Below are 23,978 nucleotides of genomic sequence, written 5' to 3' on the forward strand. Positions count from 1 at the left end.
TTGATCACTCCTTGTGTTAAGGCCTTGTTTATAATTTCAGTCAAGATCCTCGTGTATTCTGAAGTAGGATTCCCTGATAGTTGTAAATAGGTCGAATCATCAGATAAATGCTGATATATTTTCTGGTGGTACATAGTTGAATTCATAATGACGAGGGCTCCGCCTTTGTCTGCCTTAGTACAAGTTATATTATGATTATTAGCTATTTTTTTGAGTGTATCTCGGTCTTTTTGTGTGACATTCTTATATGTTTTTCTCAAAGTTGATCGATAATAGATCTTGTCTGACCATTTGTTCAAATAGGTCGATCGTTTTGTGGCTTTGGGGAGCCTGAAATGAGCTAGATGTTTTTAGTCCCATTAGAGCTCTAATGACTAAAAACATCTAGCTCATTTCAATATAAGAATGTCACACAAAAAGACCGAGATACACTCAAAAAAATAGCTAATAATCATAATATAACTTGTACCAAGGCAGACAAAGGCGGAGCCCTCGTCATTATGAATTCAACTATGTACCACCAGAAAATATATCAGCATTTATCTGATGATTCGACCTATTTACAACTATCAGGGAATCCTACTTCAGAATACACGAGGATCTTGACTGAAATTATAAACAAGGCCTTAACACAAGGAGTGATCAATCAAAAAACTAAGAACTTTTTGCTCACATCTAATCCTAGAAGCCCGAATATATATGCGGTACCAAAGATACACAAAAATCTAATGGATCCTCCAATTCGACCTATAGTGTCAACCCGCAACAGTATACACCAACCCATAGGTCAATATTTGGACCGACACCTCCAACCCATTGTTCAAGCCTTACCAAGTTACATCCGAGACACAACAGACTTTCTGAAAAAATTGGAGACCATCACCATAGACCCCAACGAAGAATTGTGGCTCTGTACCGCTGATGTCAACTCTCTATACACGACCATTCCACACCAAGAGGGCATAGAAGCTATGGAACAGGCCATCCTGAAACTTGAAGTAAATCAACCCATGAAAATATTCCTAATGGAGCTAGTCATGTTTACTTTGTATCACAGCTACTTCGTGTACAAAGACAATTGGTTTCTGCAACTAGTGGGCACCAGCATGGGAAACAGCGCTGCCCCAGTATACGCGAATATCTTTATGGGAGAATTTGAACAGTCCCACATATGGTCAAACCCAAAGTGGAAGAACAACCTTAGAATGTATGGTCGTTTCATAGATGACCTATTTATTCTTTGGAACGACACACGATCGAATTTGGAACAAGCACTAATAATGCTGAATGCAGCTAACCCAAGAATACAGTTCACATGGACCATAGATCCCAAAACCATTACATTTTTGGATGTTCAAATTACCCTACAAAACAACCAAATAACAACGGACATTTTTCGGAAACCCACAGACCGTAACAATATGTTACATTACAACAGCTTCCATCAATCTTCACTAAAGAAGCACCTTCCGAAATCACAACTAATGAGAGTCACACGCATCACTTCTGATCCGAACTTGACAAAATTAAGAATGGAAGAAATGAGAGAGCGTTTCAGAGACAGAAAATACCCAGAGGAACTACTAACACAAGCCACAAAAGAAGTAGATAAACTGGACCGACGAAATCTACTCAATCAGACCACAAAAAAACAGGACAGTGACCGGACGGTCATAGTGTCAAAATATTCTAATGCAAGTACCCAGTACAAAAAAATAATACTTAGACATTGGCCAATGTTAGTATTAGAACCAGACTTTAAAGACATGTTTAGAGAAAGACCAATTTTTGCTCATACTAGGAGTAAAAATTTGGGAGAGATCCTGAAACAATCTACAGAACCCACATTAACAGCAAAAGGAACTAAACCATGCAACAATTGCAACAATTGTCATAATGTCATTCCGAGAAACATCATAACTCATCCCATGAGAGGATACGACATCAGATTAAAAGTGACCGCAACATGTGACTCCAATAACCTCATTTACCTCCTCAAATGTCCTTGTGGCAAAGTTTACGTTGGCAAAACTGAACGTAAACTGAAGACTAGGGTGAATGAACACAAATCCAATATTCGAACAAATATCTTAAAATCATCAGTTGCAGCACACTTTTTGGAGAAGAACCACAATATATCTCAACTGAGATTTATGGCCTTGGAAATCATCCAAAAAAAAGAAGGCAGAGACAACAATAGAATGTTGCTACAACGCGAAAACTACTGGATCTATAAACTGAATTCGATTAAGCCCGCTGGCTTAAATGAACGTGTGGAATTTGCATGTTACCTATAAGACAATTACAATGGCAACAACATGCCACTGAGTTCTGTCCCGATCCCAGCCAGTGAATGTCCACTAGACCTTATTCCTATTCAAAGTATTTCTGTTTTACACATACTTTAAATTTATTTATGTCCATCCTTTGACACTGTCATTTATTAATTCATTCGTTAAGTTTATTTATTCATTCCTTTAGTTCTCATAATATCACATCATCATTCCTATTTTGATAACGTCCAGACACCCTTTATTTACTCGGACTAGATCCGTAGTCTTTCATTTAGCTCCACGATCCCACACCTAGTCCGTCGTTTAGGTCTAGGTCATAACATGCACCCAGTCCGGCGTCTATTTCAACACGCTAAACACCATCCGGTTTACCAAGCCGTCCCCGGCGTCCGGAACGATTGAAAGCTTTACCACAAGTAAGTAACACTAAATTTGTAGCACCGCAGGACGCGTGCAGATATTTCCGCTAACCTTGCACGTTATCGTCACTTTAGAAACCCGAACTTACTCGATACTCTATGCTTTCAATCAATTTTAACCTTGCATGCCCCACATAGAACTTCATTTAAAGCACCCACACGCCGTTTTCATTTAAAGCACCCATACGCTGTTTGCATCGAACCGGTTCCTCTTCTTCCTTTTAAAATTCACGCCCATAGTCAAACAGATCTCAAACACTATTGGTGATAACAAGGGTAAAACGCTTTTTTATTTAAAACAACTTTAACAGTCACACTATTAGTGATTCCAGTTGTATTAGGAATGAGAATTACATCAATATATCGTTTTATTGTAGATGCTCCCCGATGAAGGGCGGTGGCCCGAAATGCATTGGAGCGGATATCATATATTGCATTTGTGAAATTTGAACATGTTTGAAAATCTTTTCTGGTATGAATATGAAATCAATATCTACTATGGAAAGTAAATAAAACAGACAAACAGATTAACAGCAATTACTTGCTTGGAGAATTTTTGAACAATATACTAAATAGAGTGCCTCAGGGATGTCACCAATGACCCATTGGTAGCACTTGTTCTGGTTGATGCATTTGTTGTCATCAGACTAATCTGCTTTTAATTGAGGTAGTTTTATTCACTTAATGCACGTTCCTGTCAATAATTGGGTGCTGACTGACTCAAATTTGAGTTCTCTGGGAGGTTCTCCCCTTCAGGGGCTTGAATTATATTGATTGTACTTGAATGATAATATACCCTGGTTTATTCTTACTTGAGTGTAAATACGGGGTTTGGCATGTTCTGTTCCCATAGGATTATGTTAATAAATGCATTCATTGATGACTGTAGTACTAATGACTTGATGTATTTGTTGTCATCAGACGAATCTGCTTTTAAGTGAGGAAGTTTTTCACTTAATGCACGATTCTGTCGGTACCCTTATTAATATTTGGGTGCTGACAGGCTTAATTTTGAGTTCTCTGGTAGGCTCCCCCTTCCAGGGGCCAGAATTAGATTATTAGTACTTCTACATAGGTGAAGGCAGGTTTGAACTACTAGAACTAGAAGTACCACGTCATTTGGTAGTTCTTTGATTTATCTGGCGAGATCACGCGATATAAATAAATACTAATTCACACTCTCGTTGTCTTTCTTTGGAGGTTGTAATCCAAACAGTTGCATAATTCACCTCTTCTGCACACTTAATACTGTAACCCGGGCAATTATACTGCTCGACTCACGAGCGGCTCACATTAACGAGGCGTGTCAATTCAAACTACACGCATCTAGCGTGTGACATCACTTTGTAGTTCTTTGGGGATGAGCGAGCAATACCGCAACTCTAGGCCGAGGCGCGGCCTGTGAACTACACGCATTCAGCGTGTGACGTCATCTTGTAGTTCTCGTTATGGTTGCCTCGCGAGACCACGCGAGTGAGCAACTTCGTAACCCCAGTCTACACCGAGTCTATATTGAGGCTCAAACTCGATGCCTTTTGCCTTGATAATTACTCTAATCTTGTAGTTCTACCAGTCGATAAGAGGCATTGTTCCTCATACAGTGTTCTCTCTTAGCCCCTCCCCTCACGGATTGGTTGTGGGAGATATGACTGGACCACTGAAATGTGAGTGATGATGAGAGCCCAGTGCCTCCCCCTGACTCAGTCACTGCCCGAGACAACGACGGACAGGTAGGAACTCAGCTCTAGAGGTCTGGCTTATAGTCCTTGAGTCTGCCTCACCATCGTGGTTAACTAATAGATATATGCAGTCTATATGGAGTCTAGATAGAGGTCTTTTCCATTTTTCTCCATTCTTTCCACCAGCTTTGTCTAACTCCTAGACTAGAAATTATGACGTGATTAATCATGCTATACCACTTATTCTAAAAACTTGGCTACATGTTAAAGCTATAGTCGATGCTAGAGTGGCTGTGAGGTTTTTATTAGGAATTGGTTGCTGTATGCTGGTTGACTCTGTGTGCAGAAGACTATGCGGCCCCTTTGATTGTGAATGGACAGAGCAGATCAGAGACTGTTCTCTCTGCCCATGATAGACACGGGGTCGGTTTTTGTTCTTGCAGAGCGGGGTCTCACATATCCTGAGCCAGGTCCAGGAAGAGGTGAGGTCCACTCCCCGGACACACTGGGTGAGTAATTAATTTGTACATATTTACGAACTAAGAATATATCTAACAGACCAGGGTAGCTGAATGTGGCTCACTTGACTGTTTGTCTTCAACAGATACTACTAAGACACCAGGTGCCGAAGAGAGGATTCTAGACAGCTGAAGGAATACTATATCCTTTACTGTTGTGGGTTCACTTGTGTGTGTTTTTTCATATAATTTTTTCACACATTTATTCACTTATAAGCAGTAGCATTTATATAGAACAGAGACCCTGAAGAAAGCCTTGGACATTTCCCTTTTAAGGCTGAAACATGTTGGTCCTCTCGCAGCTATTTGTGTGTACTGCGATTATTGTGCAGTACTGTTCTTCTTTTTAAACAGGAAGGGGCTTACGTTCATTAAATAGGTTTCTGTTGAGTTCCCTGTCCTTTTTTAATCACCACGTATATTATTTTTGCACTGCACCTTCCCATCATATCAACACCATGTGGTATAACCGAGTGATTGTGGGTTGTCACCCCAAACCGACTATCAGGGTTTGCTGGGTGTCTCAATGATCAAGAGACACAATACCCCGGAGGATTACCAGATGAGAATATTGATCGATACAAGACATTGATGGGAATCCTCAATTGGGTTGACTGACAATCGCAGGTGTTTCACATTTTGGTGATATGGTCTGTTAGTCTATTTTATGTTGTTTTCTTTTCCTATGCACTCGAGGAGGCATAAGGATAACAGCAAGAAATCACTCATAGGATTTCTAGTTTAGACCCCTAAGTTTGTTGTTTATATCAACACTTTAAAAAGCTGACATGTTTCGTTTCCCCTAGAAAACGTATGGCAACTTCTTCAGGGCATGGGTCTATCACTCCACCCTGCACCAGATTTCATATGTGTGCCGTGATTATTCACTCGACAGGCATACCTATACCTGTATGCTCATATGGGTGTGCGCATAAGTCACTCTCACTGTTTAGTCCCTCGTACTGCCACCATCAGCCGGGACCTCGTGTGGCGTGGAACGTTGGGTGCAGAGACAACGTTCCACGCCACACGAGATCCCGGCTGTCGGTGGCAGTACGAGCAGACACACAGCACAGAATAAAGATTATTTGGCCAGTGTGGTCCAGCTCGGTTTTATCACACGGGACTAATGCGCCATACGGATCGGCACATTATTTCCTCTTTTGGGTCCAGACCTGCAGTACACCAGGTTTGGTGTACAGGTGGGAATTGACATCCTAGCACCACACATTTTTTCTTTTTGCATTCTTTTGTGCACTATCACACTTCTTTTGTTTGGAGTGGTGGATGCTGATGATGAGAACCTAGGCAGCAGGCGAGTACCATCCTGCCAACCTCCATGATGTTACTCCCGTGAGGCTCCACCATTCCCCTTTCACACTTTTTCTTTCCACTTTTCCTCTCCACTCACTTAAGGTAACCCTTTGAGGGATGGGAGGGTTGAGAAGAGGAGGAATCATATTGGAAAACAGCACAACCGTTTTTTAATGAATCTCCTTTGTAAAATAGTGACCCAGATCCAGTAAAGCGAGACGGCAAATTGATAGCCGCTGCTCCAACTACACAATGTTATTAGTTGGCCAGGATTAGGAGGAGTACATTCACAGCAGGAACAGGTCCCGAGTTGTATATGGCAAGCAGAAGGACAACAGATACACAACAGCAGAAGATTGGGTGGTGCAAGTACATGGAAAACAGAGGAAGGATAAGCGGGGGAGACTGGGGAAGAACATGAAGGAGAGAAACGTATGTGAGGGAGACACCTGAAATACACTTACTCTTGTAGAATTCTTAAAGAAAAAAAAGTAGGTCGTGAAAAAGCAAGCATTGGAAGGGCACAGTAATGTGGCCATGCTCCAGGATGATGATGAATAAAAGGCAAGCAAATTAACGTAACAAAGACGTCAACCAATGGTATGCAAAGGGCAGTCTCCAAGTCCCCAATAAGGTAACAAAAGGTCTCACAAGGTGCGCTGTCTTAAGCAACCCCTAATAAATGACACAAGTCCCTTTGCTCACTCTCAACCCCCAGCTCAAATTAAGTACTGTTAGCTCATGAATCTTTAGATGATTGACGCACCCAGACTTTTAGATTTGATTTTGTAGGTTGTGAAAAGCCTTTTGCTGATCGTGTGAACTCTTCTGAAACCATTTTATACCTTTGTGCTCTCAGTCAAAAGAGCCTAATGAGACTGAAGACCAAGACATAGACAAATTGTGTGATACGAGTGCGAATTTAACAGCAAAGGCTGAATTGCATATGGCCATGTCTGAACTGGGGTGGTGTGGAGTGCAAAAAAACTATGTATTTAGGCCCAGATCTCTGTCCTGGGGTGAATGTATGACATTGTTCTGCATTCTGTCCATCAACTGTTGTTTTGCTGTGTATTATTGAAACACTGTTATTATGTTTGTGTTGACATATACACTATAGTGAAAACAGCTGTTTGTGTGTGTTACTTTTCTGTTGTCATCAGAGGCCCTCTGTTACTGCAGTTATTGTGCCTTGTGCTGTCGCCTTCTCACTGGTGTTGTATTGTCTCTCCTGACAGGATACAACAGCGAAAGTGAGGACGAGGTTGTTTTTCGCCGAAAAAGGAAAAAGGCAAATGAGCTGGTTTTCAACTCTCCCCAGGTGAGCGTTGAATACACCCAAGGACAGCAGTAAAAATAACTGTCAATGCACCTTGTAGCCGGTGATTTATTTTGACGTTTTTTTGGTACCCGTTCTCCAGGTTACACCCAGCGACTCTGAACTTGATTCACCCATTCAAGCAGTCAAGAAACGCCGACATTGCCTGGACACGGTGAGTGCACTCTGCTAGATTTGATGTACGGCGAATAATGCAAAAGCTTTTGTTTGATTTTGTTTCGTTTTCTATAAAAGAAGTTGGAGGGTTGAGCAGGTGCTGACGTCTGGAGCACTACAGCCGAGATTTTTTGTTTTTCTAGATATAGCCTTCTACATTTGTTAGACTTCGACCATATGTTTGCATCAGGGCTTTGAGTGCGATACAAAACTGAGGGGATCTCAAAGGGGCGTGGCCGATGTAATTAAGGGCGTGGCTTAAAACACCCAGGCTAAAAAATCTGAGTTTAGCATGGTGCGCTGCCGACTGGTATTTTGCTGCTTCTGTCATTGCATCCAGATATATTATTACAAGTAACATTACACCTACAACATGTCAGGTCTATTGGCTTTACCAGTGGTTGTTAGTTGCATAAGATAAATTAGCAACAACAACTATGGCTTCGTTGTATATAGTATTGAAAATGTTTCAGTTCTGTAACAATAAAGCTGTGAAATAACTTTACTGTGTCTCTTTGAAGTTACATCACAGGCAGTGAAGGGTGACTGCTGCAGAGCGAAGATTGTTTTTTCACCCTTAGAGGGGGGTAAAAATGGAGAGCCCTATAGGGACCCGTTTCTGCACCTGCTGTTTAGAACTGCCGGTGCTGAGCACTGGCAGGACTCGGCCCACTTAAAGCCCCTGGTTGCATCTCTTTTAGCATTTTGAAGGAGCAAATAATGGCCATTCTGTGCTGTTTATACCGAACTGCATTTTCAGTCCTGCCAAGAACCACGCATCAGGCGTTAGACTAACACATTTCAGTGTGGCACTCCGCATTACCGCACTGAAATGAATTATCACGCCTATCCTGTGTGTCCGCTTGTACTGAAAGCATTGAGTAAAACTTATTCTGTGGCAGTGCGCCACCCGTGGCTTGTACACACTGCTCCAGTAGACTTGGGGCTTTCAACGGAGCTAAGGCTGCTGGCAGCTTCACAAAATTGCTAGTGTATCATGATTATCCCTGCGGTACAGCTCTCACTGTTATGCTGACGTCATTGCGGAGGACGTCACATCCTGCTGCCGGAGCGTGGGGAGTTTGGTTTAAGAGCTAAAAGGCTGCTGGCTAGTTTGCGGGCAGCACGGCAAATCATGGCCGATGAGAGCGCTGCATATAACCGTAGCCAGAGGGAGCGCATATTACCGTGGCTGAATGCTGCAAATAATCACAGCAAGAGCGCTAAAAAAAATCATGGCGACCCTCGTAGCGCTGCCTGTAGCAGCTCGCACCTGCCCGGGCAGCCGTGTGCTATCCTCTATTGTTGTTATCTATCTCCAGCCCCCCCCCCCCCCCTAAATTCGATATTTTACGGCAGAGAGACCGAAATTGGACGGCCCGCCCCGGGACTCACAGGAGTCAGGACAGCGGCCTGGGCAGTTATCACTGGAAGCGGGCCTGGGTGCAAAGGTGAATTGCCACTGCCCGCGGTGGCTCGTGGCATGAGTCTTATAGAACAGAGTATACCTGCAATTATAGAGCGCCAAGGCACAAGGCCAGAATTGGCGAAGGTTATAGGTGCGCGGAACCAATCAGCTGCTACTGAAGGTGTCCATGGTCCCGTGAGCAGGCATTTGACATGAATAGATGATGGTAAGACCATTTTTTCTTAAGTTGATATTGTAATGTGGATAGTGAGATGTGCTAACCTCAAGCTTTGCGAGGGAAAGGTTGGTGTTTTTCCTGAATAGAGGTCCCAAGTACAGTGACTGGTTCTTAAAAACGTTTAAAGTCAGATCTGTATTATATTTTATTAGCTTTTTTGCATTCACAATCCTGAAGCACTGCAGCACTGACAATCGTAACCTGCCTTAGTGTTGTTGAGCAATATAATTGAAAAGTAATTCTTGCTAAATACATGCACAATAAACTATTTAAAACAGTGCACATTATATTTATCGCCATAGCAACAGCCCAGACCTGCAGGAACCTGAACTCGATGTCTCTCGAGTGCAGCTCCCTTATTCTCTCTCTGTGTTTGACGGTCTGGCAGACATCTCTTACCTGTGTATGTGCTACAGTACATATATGATATGTTTCCCTCGACTTCATTAGTTGATTTTGCTTGTGAGAAAGTGTCACTCGTAGTCGTTGAAATGTCACTCATAATTACTCTGAAATTATGAAAATGTCACACATAGCAATCTGGAACCTTGGCAGCTATGCATTATTGATGGCAATTTTAGGCTCCCAGTTCTGCACGGTGGGTTACTTCCTAGTCTGCGTTATTACTACATCTGTTTTAAAAGTATTTTATACCTTGAGCAGATAGATGGAAAGCTAATAAACCATAACGCATCATTGATATTGCATTGGGTGCTGTGAGCAGCAGCTATGAAAAACGGGCATGGTTTTTTCGTTCAGACGATTTTTTAGTGCCCTTCAGCAGCATTTCTGTCGTGCATCTGAACATACAAATGTGTGTTTTTAGTTGCAAGTGCAAAATTCAGTTACAGCAGGAACAGCGTAACCGCTGGTGGCGCCCTGTGCAACAATTTATTTCGCCCCTCTTCCCCCGTGACCACCTCCTCGGAATCCCTTATTACCACTGGGCAAAAGCAAGCGTCATCTCTCCATACCGCCTCTCTCCCATACATTGCATTTGTTTTAAAACACTGGTAAAGGCTGGCTTTCGTTCTTTGTAGCAGCCATATTAACCTTCTTCGCTACTTTATGGTGAGTTCAGGTTCCAAGTTTATTGATAGTTCAAAATAAAAATGTAATCATCAATACATAAGACAATCACGGGTAAAAGAAGTTAAAACAATTTAAAACGAAAAGGCGAAAGTATGCCAGGTTGGCGCAGACATAAAACAGTAGTAAATACTAAATGTAAAAGTAGAAATTGGGTTGGGTAACCACAGAAAAGGCGCACTCTGCAAATTCAGGGTTTGTAGAGTTACAATTAAATGTGGTGCTCTGGGAAGAGGAAGTGGTTACCTACATCCACCAGCAGTTATACCAAGCACGCTCTAAGTTCAAGTCCAAAATCAAATCCAGGATTATCTTCCAAATGTTTATTTCTTTGTCGTACAAATCGATCCGATCATCAGCAAATTTCTTCACAGTTATGCAGCCACTTAAGACTTGGAATTTGTGTGACTCTATAATAAGACTTGGTTGGATATATTGAGTGCTCGGGAGGGTATTTGCTTGAATGTAAAAGTACTTGTATACAAAAATTCGTCAAATCAGCCACCCTATGAACGTAACCTGGCGTGTTACCTGATCGCTTTTGCCTCGTTATCCAGGCAGTGTGCAAAAAGTTTGACACCGCCACTAACACTATCGTAGATGTGTCGCTTTTGCAAATTCTTTAGGCTTCTTCTCTTTCTGCTAGACTAAGGGATCGGCACAGAGGCACAATCCACCTACTTCTGGCTATAGCATATGGGGGCAGAAGAATTACAAATATTCATCTGTTTCCGTGACAGTTTTGCAATAGAATCAGTAGTGTGACCCCAGCTTCATACTCCACGGAGGGCAAGTCGTTAACAAGGTTCAGCAAGAAGTCAAAACTGCCACAAGAAAAAACTCCGATCTCTCTCGTTCTTACTGCTGCCTGAAAGCTAGAGCACAAGGAACTCTGCAACAGGTGTTTTTTTATTTTTTTTATTTCTTTTTATTAAACAATTCGACTGAACCACATCATTAGTTACAGGCAGGCGACTTCAGCACTTTCCCAGCAATTTCTTATACATTTCAAAATACATTACAGTTATCACATCACTTTATTTAAGGGGTAACCAGAGTCTCATCATCAACTTGTTGAGTGGGCGGGGAACAGATATCACCTCTGTACCGGTTCCAGGCTCCCCAGACCTTGCTCCACTTCCCGGGGCACCCTCTAGTTACATAGGCTGATTTTTCCCTGTACATGTACCAGTCCAGATCTTCCCTCCACCTCCCTAGTAGGGGTGGTTGACCTGCCCCCCCACAGCTGTGCGATGTTCCTTTTTTCCACCATGAACGCTAATGTCGCCCACTGCTTAGTATATGTGTTGAGATCTATAGGCTCCCAAACGTTTAACAAACATCTTCGCGCCTCTGGCTGCATATCCACTCCTAGTACTGCCCGCATTGTGTGGTGAATATTTTTCCAATACTCCTCAATAATCCGGCAGTTCCACAGGACATGCATAAGTGTTCCGCCTTCCCCGTACCCCCGCCTACACTCGCAACAGGTGTTTTTTAAAACGTCCGTTATTGCTAAACACAGCCCCCTCCCCTGAGGTCAGCGGCCCCCTCCCCTGAGGTCAGCAACCCTCTACCTGAGGTCAGTGCCCCTCCCCTGGTCTGCGTCCATTGCGGCGCACCAGTCACCCAGCCCTAAAGCTGGCCCTGATCAGTTACTGTGCACATACTGGCTGATTAATAAATAAATGCTGAGTAAATAAGCTTTTATTGGCTCAGTAGAGATTGTGTTGGAGATGTGCAGTGTCACTCGCTCCCTTTCATAATCAAGCTTTCAAAAGCTGCTTTAATTACATTAATTATTTAATGAAGTACATTATGTATAATTATGAATAATCACACAAGATAATGTCTAATTCATACATAATTAGTAGAGTAAGTTGAGGTTACACTCTTCAGACCCGCTCTTGTGCTTGAGGCCAATGTTCTGCAGGTCTCATCCGATGACTAAATTAGTTACTAAGCTAAGCTTCATATTGTAGCTGCAAAGGAGGGAATCACAGAGTCCTCTGAAAAGAGAAACCAACTTGAAATCGACCTCCTTTGTCTAGGCTTTAAATTACGGTGTCAAATATCTTCGATGAAAGGGAAAAGGTTGGTTTCCCATTTTCTTTATAGTTTATGAAGTCCGCACAAGGAATCACCAACCCGTTTTACTGCAATCCAATAAATTATTTATTCTAAATAAGTAAAATGAAGGAAATAGTTGATGTCACAAGGAGAACAAGAATCCATTTTTGGATTACAATAAAGAATTCGGATATCCAATCTTGTCAACAACAGTTATAATTACAGATCAACAACTATTCGGCTTATATTTTATATTGCATTCTAAACTACATACTAATCTCAAACATAATAAAAAAAAATACAGACCTCAATTATATCTCATTAGGTAGCACTAAAATAGCCCAAATGTTTGCATCGGCAAGCTCAGCCAGTGTTATTGCCCTGAATATTCCCCTAAAAGGGGAAAAAAGAAGAAATTAAATGTGGTGAATTGTTTTCAGAGGCTAGCTCTTTGCCATCCTTATTGAGCATGCCAAGCTGGGGCCTAATGCTACCTCGCGATTGCCTTAATGAAGGCTGTTAACAGGCTAATTTATTAAGAAAAAAACCTGCTTTACTGCCGCATTGAAAAGAAAACTAAACACCTTTATAAGTTGCGAAGCGAAACACAAGGAGAAGCCTGTTGCTGGTGGTGGGGTCTGGACTCCAAGCCTCAGTCCTCTTTGGGGCAGGAAGCAGATAACACCTAATTCCCCCAGTGCTTATGCTGTGCGGCAAGAGAAGCATGTTGCCGGTGATGGGGGCTGGACTCCAAGCCCCAGTCCTCTTTGCGGCATGAAGCCACTAACTTTGTTGCCAGTGCACGGCGGCGCCTACTAATTCCTGCAGGGATCCCGCTGTGCGCGAAGCGAAGACCAGGCCAAGAGCAGGCCAGTCTGCGCTCAGCTGCCGCCGGACGATGCTAGGCTAGGCCCTCTCTAAGCTTTTCAATCCTATGAGCCTATGTGAACATTTAGTTGACACTGTAGAGCATGGGTACTCGAAATATTTTCCCGGGGGGCTGCAAAGTTTGGTCTATGGTGTGACGATGGCCGCACGGATGCCAGCTAGGGGTGTAAAGAGGGTGTAGGGGAAGCATAGCATGTACATCTAGTGGCTATCTTTAGAAATGAAGGTGTTCCTAAAGTTAAGAGCCTAGCTACTTCCTTTCATTAACTGCAATTAACCTTTAAATAAGTGATTGCTGTATATATATATTTTTCCATGTTAGTCCTGAGTCGAGTAAACAGCAGCCCAGGGAGCCGCATGTGAAGGTAAGGGGGTTGCATGCGGCCCCCGGGCCGTACTTTGAGTATCACTGCTGTAGAGGATACCCCAGGAGTTTATCGGACTGTATACGACTGTTCAGCACTGGACATGGGCAGAAAGAAATTAGTGTGTGGTGGTCCGCTTTCCTCCCCCCATGTAAAAGCATCATCAATACACTGTATGTTAGACCGCACAGTCACAGCTATCAATAATGAAATAGCACTGACTGAGCGCAGGCTTTCTATAAACCCTGGAGGGGAAGGTAGTTCGGGTCTGGGCCTCTGGTTATCTTCTTCCTCCCCGAATGTTACACCTGTTATTTTAGCTGTATCCCTAAATGCCACTACCAATAATGGCTTAACCGCATCTGAGAAAAGACCAGCATAAATCTTATGAAGAACTATATAATAAAACATTGGACTGGTTAGTTCGTACTGGGGAATTGTCCTTTTCCAATGCAGGAGATATTCTGATGGTCAGATGTGCATGGGTGGGACCAAATTCCCCAGTTATTCATGGTGACTTTATTTTGGTGAATTTTAGGTACCCAAGGCTGGCTCACCAAATCCTATTTAATCATGATTGTAGCACTCTGTCTAGAAGCTCTATTGTTTTGGTTCCTTTAGGATATTTTTATAAACCCCTTTGTTCTCAAACACAACATACTAGTCCCTCCTTGCTCCCTCAGACAAATGGTGGTCTGAATACTTGTCTCCCTCTTTCACTTTGAGACTACCATTTGCCCCTGGTACGTTACAATACACCAACAAGAGATAAATCACATACTGGCACTACTTCGATGGGTCTTTTAGCGAATTCTGCTAGCATTTGTGCAATACCTATAGCTAATAGATTTGAAGTGCTCTCCGATTTGGATTGACCAGCGAGATTAAGGGATTATGGCCCTTTCATCGATGAGGGCACCCTGCAGTATCAAGATAGAATCCCTTCTCCTGAATCCAAACTCTATAGTATTATCTCCATACTGAGTTGGTATGTAGCAGTTTTAAGAAGCAAATTTGATTATAATGACTGGCAAACATTTGTTTCAGCCACAGTATAATACCACAAACACAAATGCAAAAACAACAATTGATGGACGGAATATTGCACAATGGCAGAACATTCACCCCCAGTCACGTCTGAGCATACCCGTCCCACTCGGGGTGACAAATGCAAAAACAACAGCTGATGGACAGAATGCAGAACATGTCATACATTCACCCCAGTACAGAGATCTGGGCCTAAATCCACTGAGTGGGACGGATATGCTCAGACGTGAGTCCCGTGCTCTCCACGCCACTGGAGTCAGCTATCCTGGCTGATAGCCAGAAACCGGTCCTAGGATATTTGATTCCGGTCAAGGGAAGACATGGATTGGCAGTTCGGGCTGGACTGTTCCCATGAGGCACAGGGTCAAGGCTGATTTGCATATGGCCATGTCTGAACTGGGGTGGCTTGGTGAGCAAAAAAACGATGGATTTATGCCAAGATCTCTGTACTTGGGTGAATGTATGACATTTGTGGAGCAAGATGGCCGCTGACGGTCCGTAGGGGAGCAGTCGCACTCTCTTCCCCTCCCGTCATTGTGCGATAAGCGATACTTGTGTACCTGTATACCTGCGATACCCTGTAACTTGGAATTCCAATGGATGTGAGAGTATGCGGTTATCGGCAGAGCGGCTACCTGTAGAGCGGGGTGTAAAGCGATTAGATTGGGTTCAAGAGCCGAACCAGATAAAACAAACAAGCGCTTACCTGGTAGAAGCGCTTCGAGTAGCAGAGCGGAGCTGGAGACTTCTGGCAGCAGGTCGATCTTTGCTGTGGTCGAAATTGAGGAGACTGTGGCAGCAGAGTCGGTATACGCAGAAGATGGCACCCAGGGGAGTAAAGCAGAAGGAGACAAAGGAACAGGCGCTGTCAGCAGCGGGGCTGACATTCCAGGAGCAGCGGCCTCCGCCTCTGCGCGGGGGCGGGCGGTAACAAGGAAGGTGATAGCAGCAGCGGCAGCGAAAGGCACTACTGGAGGGTTAATCTATGACGATTGCGAGGAAGGAGAGGCAGTTCCTGATAATGCCAACATTAAGAAGAACATAAGAGGCCGGGTGCTGGCAGTCTCTAAGATTAAAGACGCCGCAGGAAAAGAAACGCTCCGGCAGCCAACGATGCATGAGGTATTTCCCCCAGCCAGAACGCTGAGATCTTTGTCAGCAGTAAACACAGGGAAAACGCAGACTCAGACTCCTCGTGGTGTCGATCAGGACGCCAGGCAAAGGGAGGAGACCGGAGCAGTGGAGGAACTTGGAGACAATGAGGCAGATGGGCTGAATGCTAGCAGCGAGAATGGAAGCATGGAGGCAGTGGCGGAGGCACCAGTGGGGGACTCTGAAAGAGGATTAAGCCCAGTGGCAGCACCACGGCAGTTGAGCTGTATGGAAGATCAAACCCAGCTGGAGGTAAGGGGGCCCTTTGGAGGGGGAGAGACTCAGCTAACAAATGAAGGGCAGCAAATGGCTCAGGAGCGGGGTAACGACCAGGAGCGGTCCACAGTAGTGACCCCAGTGGAAATGCCTATGGTTAGCAGTCAAACGCAGGCGCCAGCTCAAGTCCAGGCGCAGCTACAAGCAAAAGCACGACGGCAGAGGGACAAGGAAAGAACATTAAAGACTACTGAGACCAGGAAGGGGGCAAAGACAGCAATAAAGGCAAAGCTAATGGAGGCAGCAAACTGTCTGGAGAAGATTGTCGTTAGCGAAAAGCTTTTAAAATCGAGAAGTAGAGTAAACTCTGTACCTGGATGCACGGGGGCAGGAGGGAGAATGGAGAAAGCAATACCAGGATCTCCAAGTGATGAATGTTTCTACTCCCTAAACTATGATACGGGGGCTTCAGCCTCAAGTAGGGGGTCTTCAGCTTTAAGCAGGGGGAGCATCTCAGAGGGCTCAGACCTAGATACTGACACAGGTTCAAACTCCGAGGCCCCCACTGAAGGGAGTGCATCAGATCGAAGAGGATCTATTGGGACAAAACGACGTCAAGGAGGGTCTAGGGTCAAGCAGAAGAAAAGACTCAGTCCACAGCAAGGAGAGATAGTTAAAATGCTGGATTGGGATTTCTCTGCAACATCTCAGTTGTATCTAGAGAGTGGAGAGGGGGCAGCCGATAAGGGGGCTTCAAATCCTACCACCATGGAAATGTTATTCACCACCCTCAAACAAATGCAGGGAGAGGCCAGGGCAGAGTCGAGAAAAGCCAGGCAAGATTCCAAGAAGATACAGGGGTCTCTAAGGAAAATGAACAGGCTATATGCAGACATGGCGGGAAGAGTAACCCAAGTGGAAGAGCGAACTGGGAACTTAGAGGATGAAGTTTCTAAGTGGCAACGGTTTGAAGAGGATCAGGAAAAGATGGCTGAGGATATGAAGTGGAAGCTTGAAGATTTCGAGAACCGCCAAAGGCGCAATAACGTGAGACTCTTGGGGATTGCCGAAGGAATCGAGTGACAGGACATGCGGGCCTTTGTGATCAACTTATTTAAAAATGCATTTCCAGAACTGTCAAAATGGAATTGGGAAAGCGAGGTGCAAAGGGCACACATGTTTCCCTTGTTCTAGAAGAAGGGACCTGCAGAAGCGGGAGGTAATAAGCCTAGAGCAATCCTGGTTTTCCTCGGGAACTATATTTTGCGGCAGGAGGTGATGGACAGAGCAAAGACCCGAGGCAAAAAGGTCAGCGGAAGGGGTCACCTTCTTTGCTCGGCCGGACTTTTGTCATGCAACTGTGGAGCGGCGATGGAGGTTAAGACAGATGATCCCGGCGTTTCAAGCTTTGGGACTTGAAGTTTATCTGATATTTCCATCAAGGCTGAAGGTGTTAATAAATTGGGCGGTTAGAATGTTCTCTTCAGAAATAAAAGCCCAGGAGTTTCTGACGGAATGGAAAGAAAAAAGGGCGCAAATGAGGGTAACACCCAAATAGTAGGTTAGCGTAGGTATTTAAATAGGACACAGTAGACTTATTTCCTGATGACCCAAGGACAGGGCACAGTATGGTAAAAGGGATCACGGGGTACTGAAATTGAATAAGGATACAGACGGGAGGTGGGGAAGCGGCTACCTACGGGGACACAGCAGCTACACATAGGTCATGAATGACCTATTTGCCTGTAGGGGGGGAGGGTTTCTGTGGGAGGTGGGGGCGAGGGGGGTGCAGGGCACACTATTGGAGGGTTTAAGGTGGGGCACAAACAGGACACAGTAGGAAAGCTGCTTAGCAGGAGGACACTAGAGGATATGTTGGGTATAAGGCAGATGTATAAAAAAGGGGAAAAAAGATGAACACCAGAATAATCACTATTAATGTTTGCGGGCTGAATGACCGTGTAAAAAGACCACGAGTGGCAGCCTATCTAAGAGCCTCAGGTGCTGATTTCATGTGTTTGCAAGAAACGCATATAGAAAGTACTAAAGGGTATCTATTAGATCAGCTAGGATTTCAGGTGTTGGCACGCTCCAAAGAAAGGGCAAAGACGAGAGGGGTGGCAATATTGACTAGACATAAACAGGTGACAGGAAAAAATTAGAGGATGTATGGGGCAGATGGGTTCTAGTGGAATGTCAAGTGAATGGTGACTGGATTACGTTAGGATCTATCTATGGCTCGACGGAGGATGATCCAGAGATTTTCTCGTTTCTAGATACGGAGCTTCCTGCATGGGCCCGATAGTAATCCTGGGGGGAGATTTTAATATTAATGGTATAGGAGGATTGGGCATATGCGGCACAGGGAAATACCAGGGGCGGAAGAATAGGGTTTGAAGGGCAATTATAGAGATGGCATCCAATAATTCACTTGCAGACGCTTGGTATATAATTAAACCGCATGATGATGGTCCCACGTACTTCTCTACACCACATAAAGTATTAGCAAGGTTAGACTACTTCATGATTTCTAACAGATTGATAGGGAAAGTAAAGATGGAACGGGTACCCCGCATTGTATCCGATCACAATCCGTTGATACTAGCATTAGACACCAGAGTGAAAACCGGACCTCTGCGATAATGGACATTTGAACGCAGGCTTCTAAAAGCCAAACACTATATTGAGCCCATGGAAAAGTGGATAAAAGATTACTGGGAGATCAACTGGCATAGCACCACTACAGGTTTTACTTGGGATGCCTTTAAGGCAGGGGCACGCAGAGAAACTCTCAGTTATAGCCTAACAAGTCAAAAAAAGGAGAGGGCAAAGGTTGCCATGTTAACCCAGAAGGTTGTGGAGGCGGAGCTGGAGGCATTAATTCATGCAGGGGGATCTATAGATGGTACTCTGGTGAAACTAGCTAGAGTAAAAGCAGAGGCAGGGGAAAAGGTGGCAGCAAAGACAGCTGAGCTCTATATTGCAAGAAAGGAGCATTGTCATGAGTATAGCGAGATGGTGGGACATACCTTGGCGGTCAGAACAAGGCAATACGAGGCAATGGGGAGATCAAGGAAATTATGGATAGTAACGGGAGCCTGCCCTGTTCCCATGATGCACTGGGCCAGGGACAGACTGATTTGCATATAGCCAGGTTCTGAGCTGGGATGGGGCAGTGAGATAAATAACGGTGATGGATCAAGCCCTGATCTTTGGACTGGGTAAGAGTGGTCTGCTTAATTCAGACACTCTGTTCATCACCACCCCCTTTTCTGAATAGTAACGGGAGCCTGATCACGGAAGCATCTGCAATTAGAGAAGGGTTTAGGCAATATTATACCAGACTCTATAATGAGGATCAGGATATGGATGAGGTATTAACCCAGGAATACTTCTTACATCACACCGCCCCACCAGAAATTTAAGATCCTCTGGAGCAATGCTGTTCAAAATCCCCAAAGTCACCACAGCCAGGATGGGCGGCCGCTCGTTCAGATTTCTGGCTTCTAAGTGCTGGAATGAGCTCCCACTTGAGATCCGTATGGAGCCCTCTGAAACCAGGTTTCGGGGAAAACTTAAAACTTTCCTATTCCCACGCACTTAACCCCTTTCCTTCCTATCCCCTTGAGTTGGCCCTCCACCGCTCCTTCCTTTAGCGTCAATGCAGTTTTCAGCGCGGGGACACTATGTTCTTGAGTAACCAGGCGCTTTACAAATGGCTTTAAATAAATAAATAAATAAATATAGAAGCACCACATCTTGCACAGGAAGATAGGGATGACCTGGATGCACCAATACGGGAATGTAATGTAATGTAATGTAATGTATGTGGTCTTGTAAAGCCCACTGCTGCCCTGAGGCGTCGTGGCGCTGTAGACCGCTGGGGAACCCGTCCTGGCTATCCCTGTGAGATGGTCCCTACTGGGTATCTCCAAGGTGAAACCATGCATCCCCGGCGAATGTGGGGGGCCGTTGTAGAGATGAGGCAAGCTAATGCCCAGAGTTGCCGAGTGTGAGCCCTGGTTAGAGTAGGCACCGAGGTGAGAATTATCGAGTCCGCTGACCCTGGTCCACGACCCTGCCGCGTGGGGAATTGAACCCTGGTCCCGGGCCATTCTCTGCTTCTGGGTCTGCCGCCTCTAACCAGTGAGCCACACCACTCCACACAAGAAGAGGGGAGGCAAGCGCTGGCAAGCCTTTCCGGCAGGGAAAGCTGCAGGACCGGACCAACTGCCAATTGAATTTTATAGAACTTTCCAGGCAGTAATATTTATCTTTGAAACAATGCAGCAGGTGCAGGGAGGTCAGTCAATCCCTAAGTCAAGGGCGGGGGCAGAAATGGTAATCATTCTTAAAAAAGGCAAGGCACCAACAGAGGCAGAGTCTTATTTGCCAATCACATTATTAAATGCATATGCCAAAATTTACTCTAAAGTACTTGCCTCTAGGATCTCAAGGGTGATCGGCACGGTAGTGTCCCAATTGCAGCACGGATCTGAAAGAAACACGTTAGTGTTAGATTCCTTACCTTAGAATATCCCCAGGCGTCAGTCTGGATCCGGAAACTTTTGCGTAGCAGTACCCCTGCGCGTCGGTAGGCGTCGTCTGCAGGCGTCCCCTGCGGCTCCGCGTCCGTCGTCGGCGTCGTGCGCCGTGATGACGTCGCTGGAGTACATAGACGCCGCCTCCGCGCGCTGACGTCAGTTCTTCTTTTTTCCGCGCCAGTGGACGCAGATCTGAAGAGCAGTACTCCGGTCTTTGACCAAGTTTTTTTCGATTGTCTTTTTCTACTATTGTGCCTGATAGGATGCCAGGATTTAAGAATTGCGATGGCTGTGAGCGCACGATGTCGGTCACAGACCATCACCGCCTCTGCCTCCGGTGTCTGGGCCCCGACCACGACGTGGAATCCTGCGTCGACTGCCGGGCCCTTACCAACAAGGCTAGACGGGAGCGGTCCCGCAAGCTGCTGGAGCTCCGGGTGTCGGCCCCACGTCGGGACCGGGAGCGGTCCCGGTCCGGCCGGAGGTCGAGAGAGCGTTCGAGGGAGCGGTCGCGGAGCCGCGCCGGGCGCTCCGGAAGTCGACGCCACTCGTCATCCTCGTCAGGTAAGAAACACAAGAAGTCGGGGCGTCGTCATCGTACCCCCGACTCCCCCCGACGCTCGCGCGATGCGGCCGGGGGCTCGGGTGACCCCATCCCCGCGGCTCCGCGAGAGTCGCCGGCGCGGCCTGCCTCATACCCTCCGGTCCCTGGGCATGGCGCGACGCCTGAGGAGATCGAGGCGTTCCTCATGGCCATGAGGGCGCTCGCTTCTCCGACGGGGCCTACGGCGCCTTCGGGCCCAGTGCTACCGTCTGGGGGCCCTGGCGGTTCGGGTGTCCCTGCCTCGGCGCCGTCGGGTGCTCCGGCCCCGGCGCCGCCGACGGCTCCGACCCCGGCGCCGCAGGGGCCTTCGGGATCGGCGCCGGCTGGTCTTCCGGCCTCCCCGGCGCCGTTGCCATCGGGGTTACCCCCGACGCCGCCCCCGCGCGGCGCCGGTTCTCCGCTGCCGGTTCCGGCCGGCGGTGGGGTTCCGACGCCGGCTCCGGGCGGCGCCGTCCCCTTACCTTCTCCGACGCCGGACGCGGCGCCGGACGGGCGTCGATCGACGCCGGTCCCGGCGCCGATGGGGCCCATGAACCCCGAGGAGCCGGTCTTCATCATTGACTCCGAATACGGAGAGGATGAGGAGTACGGTGAAGGTTGGGAGGGGTCCGAGGACCCTCTGGCTCGCGAGTGCCAGTATGACCCGGACTGGACAGGTGACTTGGGGGATGCCAGTGGTTTGGACGACTCCCCTAACCCTGGTTTGATCTCTCCTCCAACCGTGGCATCGGTGGAGGGAGCTGCCTATTCTGTGGTGCTGATGAGGGCTGCCAAGGCCTTACACCTTGAGCTCCCCGTCGCGGCCGTGAGGCCTAACATCCTCACCGAGGTCTTCAAACCGCAGTCATGCCCTTTGGAGCCTCTGCTGCCGTTTAATGAAGCCTTGTCTGACGTTCTGTTGGGCACGTGGTCCAGGCCCGCTTCAGGTGCGCCTGTTGATCGGAACGTGGCCAGGCGCCACCGTCCTTGTCCGGACGACCCCAAGTACCTGTCTACCCACCCCACTCCTGAGAGTCTGGTGATCCAGGCCTCGACCTCCCAGTCCGCATTCCCGTCGGCCCCGCCCGACCGGGAATCCAAGAGGTATGACCAGTTTGGAAAGAAGGTCTTCTCGTCCATTAGTTTGGGCCTGCGGTCTTGCAACACCGCCTGCCTCTTGGGCCGCTACACCCACTCTGTGTGGGATACGGTCGCGGAGCTGCTGCCAGAATGCCCCATGGAGGTGCGGGCAAAGCTCGGTCAAGCTGTAGCTGAGGGCCGGGATGCAGCGAAATATTCCATTCGGTGTGGTCTTGATACGACCGACTCGCTGGGCAGGGCTATGTCTACGACGGTGGCGATTCGCCGTCACGCCTGGCTGAGATCCGCCAATTTTTCGGCTGATGTCCAAAATACCCTGATGGACATGCCGTTTGATGGCTGTCACCTGTTCGGTGACAAAGCGGACCACGCGCTGGAACGCTTCAAGGACTCCAGGGTCACGGCCAAGTCCTTGGGTCTCTCGACCCAGCGTCAGCAACCGGGTTCGTTTCGTCCCTTTCGTGGCCAAGGAAGGGGCGCCCCCACACGTGCTGCCAGCCACGCGCCGCAACAATCCTTCCAACGCGGTGGCGGCCGTGGAAACCGCCGTGGTGGCGGTCGGGGACAACGGCGGGGTCAGACCACACCTTCCCCCGCAGCATCTACCCCAAAATCCTCCTAGTCCGTGCTTTCGGCCCCATGTGACGCCAGTGGGTGGCAGGGTTCGCCATCACCACGCTCACTGGCGCACGATCACTTCGGACAGGTGGGTGCTGCAAATTGTCCGAAGGGGCTACTCCCTCCCCTTCGAGACCTCTCCTCCAGCCATGCCACCGCAGAACCACCGTGTGTCGGGGGACCACTTGACACTTCTGCAGGAGGAAGTTACGGCCCTCTTGGCCAAGGGGGCCATCGAGCGCGTTCCTGGGCCAGAAGTAGGGCGTGGTTGTTATTCCCACTACTTTCTGGTGCCCAAGAAGGACAAGGGGGGCCTACGTCCTATCTTGGATCTAAGGAACGTCAACGGCTTCCTCCGGAAGGAGAAGTTCAAGATGTTGACGTTAGCTCAGGTCTTGGCTGCTCTAGACCCGCAAGACTGGATGGTAGCGTTGGACTTGCAGGACGCCTATTTTCACATCCCCGTCCTGCCGGCCCACCGGCGTTACCTGCGGTTCACGGTAGGCCAGGAGCACTTTCAGTTTATCGTGCTCCCCTTCGGCCTTACCAGCGCCCCACGGGTGTTCACAAAGGTGATGGCGGTGGTCGCAGCCCATCTGCGCAGGTTAGGGGTTTCAGTCTTCCCCTACCTAGACGACTGGTTGTTGAAGGCGGGCTCGCCCCAGACAGTCGTCCACCACCTTCAGATGACGGCAGACCTCTTGCACGGCCTGGGGTTCTCCATCAACGTGCCGAAATCACACCTGTGTCCCTCTCAAAAGCTCCTTTTCATCGGAGCGGTTCTGGACTCGGCGCAGTTTCGGGTTTATCCTCCGGAACGGCGGGTTCGGGATATTCAGGCTTTGATTCCCATCTTTCAGCCGCTATCCCGAGTCTCGGTCAGGTTGACGCTGCGGCTGCTGGGACTGATGGCTTCCTGCATCCTTCTGGTGCATCACGC

At 47.1% G+C, this 23,978-nt stretch overlaps 1 protein-coding gene across 2 annotated transcripts in view; it reads left to right on the forward strand.

The window, feature by feature from the left end:
• FANCM (FA complementation group M) overlaps positions 1-23,978 on the forward strand; it is an 861,212-nt gene that overhangs the window by 661,375 nt on the left and 175,859 nt on the right. For both annotated transcript variants that reach the window (XM_086937264.1, XM_086937265.1), the window contains 2 exons: positions 7,463-7,545; positions 7,646-7,717. In XM_086937264.1, the coding sequence (XP_086793390.1) occupies positions 7,463-7,545; positions 7,646-7,717 (155 nt within the window). The remainder of the gene's footprint in view (positions 1-7,462; positions 7,546-7,645; positions 7,718-23,978) is intronic.

Source organism: Lissotriton vulgaris, chromosome 9 (assembly GCF_964263255.1).
Source record: "Lissotriton vulgaris chromosome 9, aLisVul1.2, whole genome shotgun sequence".
NCBI lineage: Eukaryota > Metazoa > Chordata > Amphibia > Caudata > Salamandridae > Lissotriton > Lissotriton vulgaris.